At 39.0% G+C, this 12,603-nt stretch overlaps 1 protein-coding gene across 4 annotated transcripts in view; it reads left to right on the top strand.

Annotated features, from left to right (window-relative positions):
• The window catches only part of PDE2A (phosphodiesterase 2A), a 1,131,360-nt gene that overhangs the window by 612,017 nt on the left and 506,740 nt on the right, over positions 1–12,603 (top strand). For all 4 annotated transcript variants that reach the window (XM_053708776.1, XM_053708774.1, XM_053708775.1 and 1 more), the window contains one exon: positions 5,085–5,194. In XM_053708776.1, the coding sequence (XP_053564751.1) occupies positions 5,085–5,194 (110 nt within the window). The remainder of the gene's footprint in view (positions 1–5,084; positions 5,195–12,603) is intronic.

Below are 12,603 nucleotides of genomic sequence, written 5' to 3'. Positions count from 1 at the left end.
ATGTTTCTTTATCTAATCTCTATTTTTGTGGTCATTGAGTTACTGGGGTGTGAGATTGTTAACAAGTTGGGTCATCCATTGAGAAATGTGATTGGTTTGGTTTTCTGATAAAGGGCTAGATTACGAGTGGAGCCGTAGTTTGCGCTTCCACTCGTGCATTGACCACGCTAGATTTCAGCTTATATCTCAATATATATGGACACACATATAAATATATATATACTGTAGATATACATACATATACATATTTAGACATATATATGTATGTATCTCCATGATTAAGCCTTTTTATTAATCAGACATTGTTATTATCAGTGTAAATGTATTTTTTATGTGTGTTGTGCAACTTTTTTGACTCATGTAACGATTAACCAGAGGTCTGAAGTCGCGCTATCCCTACATGCATTAAATTAAATTTCGCTTAAGTGAACGCATTTACTTTCAACTCGTAATAGAGCTCAACTACAGACACACCACTTGTAATCTAGCACAAAATGTTTTGTAATAATCTTCTCATAGGAATCTAATGGATTAATTTATCTTTAAAATACATTTAGCTTTATCTGCAAGTAGAATTACATTTTGTATCTGTATCCCCATACATATTGCCCAGATTACGAGTGGCACGCTAACATATTTGTTTGTCTCTTACGCCAATTGCGCTCAAAGTTAACTCGGGCGGGGTAGCGTGCATATTACAAGTTGAAAGTAAAAAGTTAGAATGTGAGCTAAACCCGATGTGTGTTAATTCCAGGACTTTGGATATTGCGACCGTGTTAAAGGGACAGTCAACACCAGAATTTGTGTTGCTTAAAAAGATAGACAATCCCTTTATTACCCATTCCCCAGTTTTGCATAACCAACACTGTTATATAAATATACTTTTTACCTCTGTGATTACTTTGTATCAAAGCTTCTGCAGACTGCTCCCTTATTTCAGTTATTTTGACAGACTTGCATGTTAGCCAATCAGTGCTCACTCCTAGGTCACTTCACGTGCGTGAGCTCAATGTTATCTATATGAAACACATGAACTAATGCCCTCTAGTGGTCAAAAGGCATTTAAATTAGAGGCAGTCTTCAAGGTCTAAGAAATTAGCATATAAACCTCCTATTTTTATCTTTCAACTAAGAATACCAAGAGAACAAAGCAACATTGGTGATAAAAGTAAATTGGAAAGTTGTTTAAAATGACATTCCCTATTTAAAACATGAATGGTTTTTTTGGACTTGACTGTCCCTTTAACTTCTTCTCGCCATAGATTTCCGTAGAACGTGCAGTTAAAAAACGAAACAAAAAAACTAACACTTATTGCTCACGCTCTAACCCAACATGCATTAGAGCAACTGCACTATACCCAACGGTAGTTACGCATATTTTACATTCCAATGTTATCCACATAGAATAAAATGTTCTTTTTTATTTTTAAATATACAGTATGTTGGTTTTTTTTTTAATTTTATAAATATCTATATGAATATATACAGGTGTAAATATATAGATAGATAGATAGATAGATAGATAGATAGATAGATAGATAGATAGATAGAAAATAAAATTTTCTTTAAGTGGAGAACATTGGAGTGTAAAATAAAATATCTACAGTAAAAACACTATAAAACATATATATAAAACACAATTTTTTTTATGTTTCAAGATATTTAGGTGCAAAGGGTTCCAAAGCTTATATACTGTATATATATGTGTATGTATGTGTATATATATATATATATATATATATATATATCAGCGCTGCAGAATCTGTTGGTGCTTTATAAATAAAGAATAATAATAATAATAATATATATATATATATATCAGCGCTGCAGAATCTGTTGGTTCTTTATAAATAAATAATAATAATAATAATATATATATATCAGCGCTGTGGAATCTGTTGGCACTTTATAAATAAAGAATAATAATAATAATACTAATAATATATACTGTATATATATATATATATATATATATATATATATCACACATGTATTTATCTATGTATATATGTGTATATATGTATGTATACACACATATACACATATTCACGGTCAAATGCACCCATTTACTTTTAAAGGGACATGAAACCCACATTTTTTATTTCAAGATTCAGACAAAGCATGTCATTTTAAAGAACTTTACAATTTGCTCCTATTATCAAGAGGCACGTGCGTGCTGCCACAAACAAGCAGTTTGTCCCCAGTAATTCATTGATTCTCCTTGGCCTAACTGTGTATGCTTTTCATACCAAGAGATTGAAGTAAATTAAAAAGTGGTCTGCCTGCATCATGAAAGAAATAAATCCGGGTTTCATGTCTCTTTAACTTGTAACATGTGCGCTAGTTAGCATTGTCACAATATTATATATCACATCTCGCGCTAACAATAGTGCGCCACTTATAATGTCGCCCATAAAGTACTGAATATAGCTACTCATAGAAATGGTTTGAACACATGACCAATACTTATTATTTCCATCTATGGAGGGTCATTTCAGCTTGGCCGCTAATGATTGTGAAATGCAAAAGAGCAGTGCACTTTTTTGAGATAGAAGATATGATATCTACATCTATTGTTTAATAGAAGGACTATGAATATTAACATCCACATGTTGATTCCCATAAACTTTGTTATACATGTAATATTTGACAATGTTAGTATTTGTTTTATCCATCTAATATTAAAATTAATTTTGCAGAAATTGCACATAAAAATTGTCAAGAGTGCATTTATTCTACCCTTCAAATGTTATAAACAAACAAACAGATAACCACCCATTTCTACTTATTCTACTGGCCTTGCAATGTCTTGTAGTCCCCTAATTAGGCAAATAGTTCTTTCTGAGTTGTATCTTTTTTTTATAACGACTCCTCAGAATAAACATCACTACATTCATTCAGATATATTTTTATGTTCTTTGCTATTAAACTGGAATGAAATAGAATCTGTCTGAAGCTGCTTATAAACAGCCAACACAATACGCAGAACCTTTCTTCTGTATATCATCACACTCACCAGACTCGCATTATTTACTAGAGCGAATGTCATAACACAGATAGCAGCGAGGCACTTGCAGCTACTCAGGCAGTGATAAATGATATTGGTGTGGGTGAATTAATTGTACCAATGTGAGGGCTCTTTTACTCAGTCAGTAGGACAACACTGTAAAGCGACACTCTAGCAATAATTAAATGTATCCCCCTTGTCTGTGTGCACCTCTAGCTTAAACACCACTTAGGTTTGCTATAAGTCTGCAGCTGTGTACAATGTATATATAATACTTTTATCCATCGTTGGCTTTGAAGAGGCAGAAGATTCAGTGACAATATGTTGCTTAGCGTTATTCCACCGCACATACCATCTTATTGCAGACACTACAATCTAATATTCCACAGGATGAACGCAATTAAATTGATTACACTGCGTCTTGAGCTTCTTAATCATTGCCTAAGTACAGCAGTTTAATTAAGGAGAGGAAGAAATGTGAGATTAATTAAGCAGAAGAGCAAAGGGCTTTTTACCTCTACATTACCAGAAAAGATGTTTACATTTCATGCTATTTTTATTTCTAAAATATAGTTTTTGTCTGGTTCACAGCGACACATGGCCACTACTCCAAATCACACTTATGATCAAGCACTATATTGCAGAGCACAGTCTGTTCCAAATGAGTTGCCACAATAGATTTTTGTCTCCAACTCACAGGGATGTAAACACATATTATTTTTTTCTCAGTTCAAGAACATCCTATTTGAAAAAAATAAATGAATAAATAAAAATAATAATATACTTTAAAATCCTTTTAAGAAAAGTGCAGCATTCAAAATAACATTAATAAAATGTGGATGCTAATTCTTATTCTGCTTTGATTTGACATTCACAAAAAATAAAATAAAAAATAGAATGTTCTGTAGAAGAAGGGCGAAGAAACAGCAGAACTAGGTGCTATTAAAGGAACTTAGATGTCCAAACTAAACGTTCATGACATTTGGATTTGAACAGAGTATACAATTTAATAAGAACACATCCCTTTCTGATATACTTCTATTATAAATATACTTTTTAACCATCAACATTATTGTGGCTAAATTGTTTCCATAAAGAGATTGTGGCTCTGATTTACTGTGACATGAAACACAAACGTTTCTTTCATAGTTCAGATAGAGCATATCATTTTAAACAATTCACTTCTATTATGAAATTGTCTTTGTTCTTTAGGTATCCTTTGATTAAAATCATGTAGTTAAAGGGACAGTCAAGTAAAAAACAACTTTCATAATTTAAATAGGGAAGGTAATTTTGAACAACTTTCCAATTTACTTTTATCACCAATTTTGCTTTGTTCTCTTGGTATTCTTAGTTGAAAGATAAACCTAGGAGGTTCATTTGCTAATTTCTTAGACCTTGAAGGCCGCCTCTAATCTAAATGCATTTTGACAGTCTTTCACCTCTAGAGGGCGGTAGTTCATGTGTTTCATAAAGATAACATTGAGCTCATGCATGTGAAATTTACCATGGAGTGAGCACTGATTAGCTAAAATGCAAGTCTGCCAAAAGAACTGAAATAAGGGGGCAGTCTACAGAGGCTTAGATACAAGGTAATGACAGAGGTAAAATGTGTATTATTATAACTGTGTTGGTTATGCAAAACTGGGGAATGGGTAATTAAGGGATTATCTATCTTTTAAAACAACAAAAAATCTGGTGTTGACTTTCCCTTTAAACTGTTTTAAAATTGTAGAAACATTTTGGCTTTTGTGTCCCTTTAATGTTAGCTTCATTATTACCACTGCAGTGCAATTTCAGACAAATAATCTCTTAACCCTATCATGGCAGATTTGGCAGTCAGTATACATAAACAGGCTACTGGAACCTGAGAAAGGCATCAGCCGCCAATTAAATGGCTCTATGGGTAAATGTGCCACTAATCCAACAGCTTAGCATAGGTAACAAAAGGGTTCTGTATAAAATGTGCTGCCTGTACTGCTGAATCCTCAGGGGACCATTGCTTCAGTGCGACAATACAAGTAATAATTATAATATTTAGTTGCTGAGGTTTGTTCTTTATTTTTTGTAATGACAGGGATGCCGTTCTCCTGCAGAAGAGGATAGAATGCAGCGGGTTGACTTCATCAGAGTTGCTGGGCCAGCATCTCAGTAAACTGGCAGCTCCATTACCTCCTGATAAACAAGGTACAGCACATACTAATCATGTAAACCACAGTTTGAGGACCTTTTATCTATTAAAGTTCAGAATCAGAAGACTCCTTGATGAGTTATTTTTCTTAGATTATTTGTCACGGTCTCAGAGTCCTCATTCTGCCCTCATTCTGCTTTTTGTTTCTCATCTCATCACAAGTCCCATCCTCATCTCCCTGCTGTCAGCGGTATGACATGAGACACTGGGGCCTATTTATGATGGTGCAAGCGGACATGATCCGATATAGGGGATCATTTCCGCTGCAAATTGATAAATGCCGACAGCATACACTCTTAGCATTTATCATTGCACCAGTAGTTCTTGTGAAATGCTGGTGCAATGCCACCCCCTGCAGATTTGCGGTCAATGGCCGCTATCAGGGGGTGTCAATCAACCCGATCGTATTCAATCGGGTTGATTTCTTTCGGTTTCTCTCCACTGCCTCAGAGCAGATGGACAGTTTATAGAGCAGCGGTCTTTAGAAGGCTCGCCGGAAACACGGGCATCAAACTCCATACGGCGCTTGATAAATATGACCCACTATGTCTTATCTTCTGTGTGCACAAGCTAAATAACAACAAGCTTAGCATGTATATTCTGAAGATTCTTATGAAACAAATGTCTTCCCAGGGCACATTGTCACAATAAAATGCATGATATTTTAATATATTACATGTTAGTTTAACCCTTGGAATATCTTGTTTGCAATATCTAAGGGCTTAGTAAAGTGTACCACGTATCTGTCATGCTTACAGACTCTATTGGCTGAGAAAAAAACAAAAAACTTTGTGTAGTAATACTGATAGGGCATCTTATAGAATCTCACCAAACTAGAAAGCTTTAGAGAATTGTGCCCTTATTAATTAGGAACAAGATAGAGCTTTCTATGGGATTTGGTTGTTCTTGAGGCATATGGTGGCCTTCAAAATGTTAATTATCCTTGACCTTTTTGAGTAGTCAATGTTACGCCCCGAATTACACTCATCCTTTTTAACTTACTGCTACCATGACTTTACCTTAAATAAAGACACAACACTTTTATTGGTATAAAAATTGGCCGCAGCTCCTTTTATTTAAATACATAAATTTATTAAATAAACTTTAAATAACCATATAAAAACCTCCAATAATAATAAATTATTAAAACTTCTTCATGTATTTTATCCAAACTGCGGTGCTAGTTCCTTCCTTAATAATACTAATATGGCCGTGAGCCCTCTGGACACAACTTACTAGCTGTTGAGCCCGTCAATCCCATCTTTACAACATCTTTCTCTAAGGGACCCCTTGCCCCTAGAAGCCCTACAATTGGTCTCTCACCCCGTGGAGAGGCAACCAACTTCCCCCTTTTCTACTTGACCATATTTACCGACCTGTGTAAAGAACTAGCACCCCTGCCAAAGACTGGATTGATAACATCATTCCAGTCCCGCAAACCTCCTCAGTGTTTCTTTAAAATCCAAAATGAATAGCTGCAAGCCAAGCTCATTGAGATGCACTCCATCTCTCAAGTAAAATTCCCCTTGACCCACTTCCTCTAAGTCACGATGATGAGACACTGCCCCCCCCCCCCAGTTTACGGACAAAGGATCCAACAAGTTTATTTATCTTCCTCTTATCCAACCAAATTGGATCCCACACGGCCCTCCACACCTGCCTGGGAACAATATCCGACCACATAATCCTCATTTGAGGATACAAGTCCTGCAATCTACCCAAATCCCTCTTGATTTTCCTGACTAGTTCTTGCTGTGACATGAAACCCAAGTCGTTTCCCCCAGCATGAATCAACAAAACATCCGGATGCAGAAATTGCCGACAATATTCCAGAACCATCAACAACATCCTTTCCCACCTGAGGCCCCTGACCCCAAACCATTTTACCTCCCATTCCGCTGCAGGGAAGCCTAACAATAAACCTTTCTCCTTCATAGCAGCCGCTCTCCTTGCCCAATAGATGAAAGAATGTCCCAGCAACCATATCCTTTTCACACCTAGGATAATGAAAACGAGACACATTACTGAACTTAAAATCTAAACTCTCAAATCAGGGCAAATATACAAATGGTACTTATTTGATCCCCACCTCCCAATACTCTTCACAGTCTTTTCACTCAAGTCTCCTAACGCAACCTCAGTAGCTGCACCTATTTGAAACGAGTGGGATCCAAACTCTGGGGGTATTAAACCCAAACGCCTCAAAGCTTTTACCAACACTGCCCTAAACTGAAATTGGGACAGGAATGAACCATTCAAGTGCATAAGAAATAATACTACCAAAAAATGTTTGCGCTTATGTACTGACCATAAATCTAATATATTAATTTTAAACAATATACGGGATATATATTTTTAATATTGTGATATTATGAACTATTTGTAAAAACCTCTGTATGTAAGGATAGGATTCCAATATAATAACCCAAAAAAATACTTAAAACAAAACAAAAATATAAAATGTTAAAAAATTGTGTATAACAGAAATTTTCTATATAAAATACTTCTGTGGATATTGTATGGAAAAAATATAAATTTTCCAAACGAACCTAGAGAAATACAAGGGAAAAAACACTTGATAATTGATTCAAAGTCTTAATAAGATACGTCTGTTATAAAATGATGTCCATAAAACGTTCAAATCTCATAATAGAGATACCAGAAAGACCAGACCACAGTACCTTGTGAAATTTTTTTCAGTGATTCAAATCTTGCAGCTGGTATCTTATATGATCGTTCCTTGATTGTAAGATACTCCCAACAGGTTTCGCTGGAATGAATTTTGTTCCAATCTTAGTGCCTCTAAAGTGCAGCCTTGTTCCAGCCAGCAATTCCACCGGTCTTGGCTCAAACGTAGTTACATAGAACAGAGAGGAAAAAACAGGCGCACAAGGCACGATTCAAGTGTAAAAGTTTTATTGCAATGTAACACACGCACAAGTATAAATGCACTTACTAGAGATAAATAATCTGCATTAGACAAATAATCTGCATTAGATAAAAATTCCTGGAATCTGCAGCTTCTGTTGCATCGGTACAGATGGTCCACCTCTTTACAGAATCTGCATCACATAAAAGGAATCTGTATGTCAGATGTTATAATATCTATATATTTTGCTTATTACTGATGGCCCATAGATTTATGCGGCATTGATAAAATATTTTCAGAAAACACCTCTTACTGTAAATTTGGCTAAAGTTATAAATGCTCGACCAAGGCTTCATGTTTGCAAACACACCACTTTTTTAATTGTCTACCAATGCCCTCCACACCTGCCAGGGAACAATATCCGACCACATAATCCTCATTCGAAGGATACAAGTCCTGAAATCTACCCAAATCCCTCTTGATTTTCCTGACTAGTTCTTGCTGTGACATGAAACCCAAGTCATTTCCCCCAGCATGAATGAACAAAACATCCGGATGCAGACATTGCTTACAATATTCCAGAACCATCAACAACACCCTTTCCCACCTGAGGCCCCAGACCCCAAACCATTTTACCTCCCATTCCGCTGCAGGGAAGCCTAACAATAAACCTTTCTCCTTCATAGCAGCTGCTCTCCTTGCCCAATAGATGAAAGAATGTCCCACCAACCATATCCTTTTCACACCTAGGATAATGAAAACGAGACACATTACTGAACTTAAATTCTAAACTCTCAAATCAGGACAAATATACAAATGGTACTTATTTGATCCCCACCTCCCAATACTCTTCACAGTCTTCTCACTCAAGCCTCCTAACGCAGCCTCAGTAGCTGCACCAATTCGAAACGAGTGGGATCAAAACTCTGCGGGTATTAAACCCAAACGCCTCAAAGCTTTTACCAACACTGCCCTAAACTGAAATTAGGACAGCAATGAACCATTCAAGTGCATAAACAAAGGCCCCTTTATGAAAGGCCGTAACCTCATGAAATCATCCAAACTCCTGCACGGGCACACTTCGCCACCATTAGCAAATAATACTATCGTGCTACCTTTACCATACTGATCTGTTTTACTTCTTCTCAGCAAAATATCCACCCTTGAAGGAGAGACAGACACGTCTTCCATCAATAAACCATTAGGAGACACTCTACTCCTGCTTACCAATTCCGATATCCTGAAAGCCCCAAAAAAGGCTAATACAAAAGCTACCCAAAAAAGGCTGATCTCAAAATGCGACAAACACACTTCGGGTAAAACCTCCCAAATACGGACCAGCATCGAAAAAAAATTATGGGCCGTCTACCATCCGATATCCCTACCTTCTTTTTCATACCTTTCAGAATCTGACGAACACAAACATTTTTTGTCACATCCTGCAAACCTAATAACGTCAGTCTAAACGCCAGAGCAGCCATTTTTTTCTCCACCACTGATGCAGACAAACTTAAGGGACTCAAATGCCACAACCATTCCAACAGAGGAGGACATAAATTATCAACCAATTCACACACACCTTTTTTCTGAAGCTAACCTTCCCAATCACACCATACTTTAGCATACGAAGCCCAAGTACCTGGAGCCAAAGAGTCTTTTACCATTCCAGCCAATCCTCCGTTCCAAGCCTCCAGAGGCGAACCAGACACTGAAGTCCCACTGCATCGGCCTCCGGCGCCAAGTCCCGAAACCACTGCCACTGGAAACGAGACAGAGAATCGGCTATGGAATTACATACACTAGGAATATGCTTGGCCCTAACCATCACATTCATGCGCAAACATTTCAGAACCAGCAGCCTAAGCAATCTCAGGACAGGCAGGGATGACGCTGACAGTCCGTTTAAAGCCGCCACCCCCGATGTTGTCAGTATAGAACAGCACAGATTTGTTCACTAGCTCCTTTTCCCAAAGAAACAATGCAGCCACAATCGGGAATAATTCCAAGAATACTAGATTCCGGACAAGATCACTCCCTTCTCATGAGTCCGGCCACGCGGACGAGCACCAATGGCCATAAAAATAAGCCCCAAACCCGCAAGAACCTGAGGCATCCTTGAATAAACCTATTTCCTCATTAGACAGCCTCGCTTCCTGAAGCAAAGCAGCCCTGTTGAACTCCCTCAAAACCTAACCCAAACTTTCAAATCATCTTTAAGCTCCCTAGTCAACCTCACAAAATGGTGTGGGCGTACCACCCCAGCCGTAGCTAAGGAGAATCTCCTACCAAAAACTCTCCCAATGGGAATAATCCTGCAAGCGAAGTTCAGTTTACCAATTAGGGACTGTAATTCCCTCAACGTCACTTTTGTGGAAGCCATGAAATGCTCAATAATACTCAATATGTCGGCAATCTTATCAAGAGGGAGTCTGCACTCCATTTTTTCTGAGTCAATGATTATACCCAAAAAACTGAGGGCCGTCACTGGCCCTTCAGAGTTTTCCATCGCAATGGGTATCCGAAATTTGTCCGCCATCTGATAAAAACTGTCACGCAACTGCCTATACCTCTCGGACCCAGCCGGGCCTACGAATAAAAAATCGTCAAGATAGTGCACTACAGAGTGGCATCCGGACCAAACTTGGACAACCCACTCCAAAAACGTGCTAAAGCACTCAAACAGGGAACATGCAATGGAACACCCCATAGGGAGGCAAAGATCTACATAATACGACCCTTCGAAGAAGCATCCCAACAGGTGATGGGACTTAGGGTTCACAGGCAAAAGGCGGAAGGCCGCCTCTATATCAATTTTTGCCAACAAGGCAAAAGCCCCCGCCTCCTTAACCAATCTAATGGCCTGATCGAAAGACGTGTATGATACAGACACCATTTCCTCCGGGACCCCATCATTTACCGAACGACCCTTGGGGAACGATAAATGATGGATCATCCTAAACTTGCCAGGATCCTTTTTGGGAACAACCCCTAAATTAGAAACCTTCAAGTTAGGAACAGGAGGGGTCCCAAAAGGACCAGCCATCCTGCCTAGAGACACCTCCTTTTTTAACTTTTCTCCCACCACCCCAGGAAATAGCTTAGCAGACTTCAAATTTCCCTTAAATTGTTCAACCCCACCCTCAGAAGGAATCAAATACCCGAACTCAAAACCATGCAAAAGCCGGATTGCCTTCTCTCTACAACCCCTTCTCCTAGCATACTTGGTGTTCCATCGCCCTTACTCTCACCGGAGACACCCCCTTTTTCAAAGGAGGAAATGTTAACATTTGTCTTGCCCCTACGGAAGCATTTAGCATAAGGGTGGGAATCTCCACACCCAGAGCATTCATGTCGGAATTTACAAAAGGCTCCCCACTTACACACCTTCTCGTTAAATGCGAAACAAAAACCTTTTTTACCTGACGCCGGTGCCCCACCAGAAGTTTGGCCGCCGACGCTTGCTCGAAAGGGCTGGGAGGACCTAAGAGGAGTCATCATCTTAAGCCATAATCCCATGTCCCAATCGTCCCACTTCATCTCGGGCTTAACCGCTAACCTTTGCCTGAAATGTTCATCATAAGCCCACCAGGCCATGCCCCCATATGTTCTCTGGGCCGCTGCTATCTCATCCAGATAGCAAAAAAGCGCAGCCCCTTGCTCAGGAAACTTCCCAGAAAAAACACTGGCGTATATTACAAAAGCTTGAAACCAATTTGTAAAAGTTTTCTGAAGTTTCCTCTCCTCCTCCTCCTTTTTCGCTGAATCCTTTTTAGAATCCTCAGGAACTTCAAAAGATTGTTCCAAAGGAAAGAGGGAAAACAGTTCTAAAAATTCTCGTTTGTAAATTTTTTCTCTCAACTCCTTGGATAAGTGCATGCCCAAAGGGCCAATGAAGCAAAGGCACGATCTGGCCATGTACATGTCGGACACTTTAATCTCCGGCCCACTCACAGTTTTAACGGCAGTCTCCACCGCTGACACAACCATGCCAACCCCATGCTCGCTCCCAGTTTGCCCAAGAGGAACAGCTACAGAGGAACTTCTCTCTTGCATTGAGGCTCCATCCGCCATTCCACTAATTGCAATCCCACCACCTTGAACCTTAGCTACCGCCCCTGTAAGGGGGGCCACAGACCTAGCATTGTCAAATTTATTTAACAACTACCTTAAGCTATTAACTAAAATCTGAGACATAGGGTCCTCATTCACACCAGCACCACAAACAGCACTGACCTCACTTCCCACATTATTAACACAGTTCTCACCCATCCAAGAATCCACTGCCTGCTGACCCCGAGCCATGACTTCCATGTTCTCCGACTGGCTAGGATTCCTAAGCCTTCTCCCTTCTGGCTCTGGAGCCTCCATCGGACGACCAGCACTCCTAACAGCCACAACTCTTCCCGCCGCTCCCGGCTGCTGTGACTGCCGTGTAGAATTCTGCAAAACAGGGACACATGAACCCTTTCCCATCCCAGCAAAACCTTCTCTAAGGTCCTCATTCAGGTTGGATACTCCAACAATGGCAGAACCTCT

Source organism: Bombina bombina, chromosome 3 (genome assembly GCF_027579735.1).
Source record: "Bombina bombina isolate aBomBom1 chromosome 3, aBomBom1.pri, whole genome shotgun sequence".
NCBI lineage: Eukaryota > Metazoa > Chordata > Amphibia > Anura > Bombinatoridae > Bombina > Bombina bombina.
The sequence above is the reverse complement of the archived record's forward strand: the minus strand, read 5'-3'. Positions and strand labels throughout refer to the sequence as shown.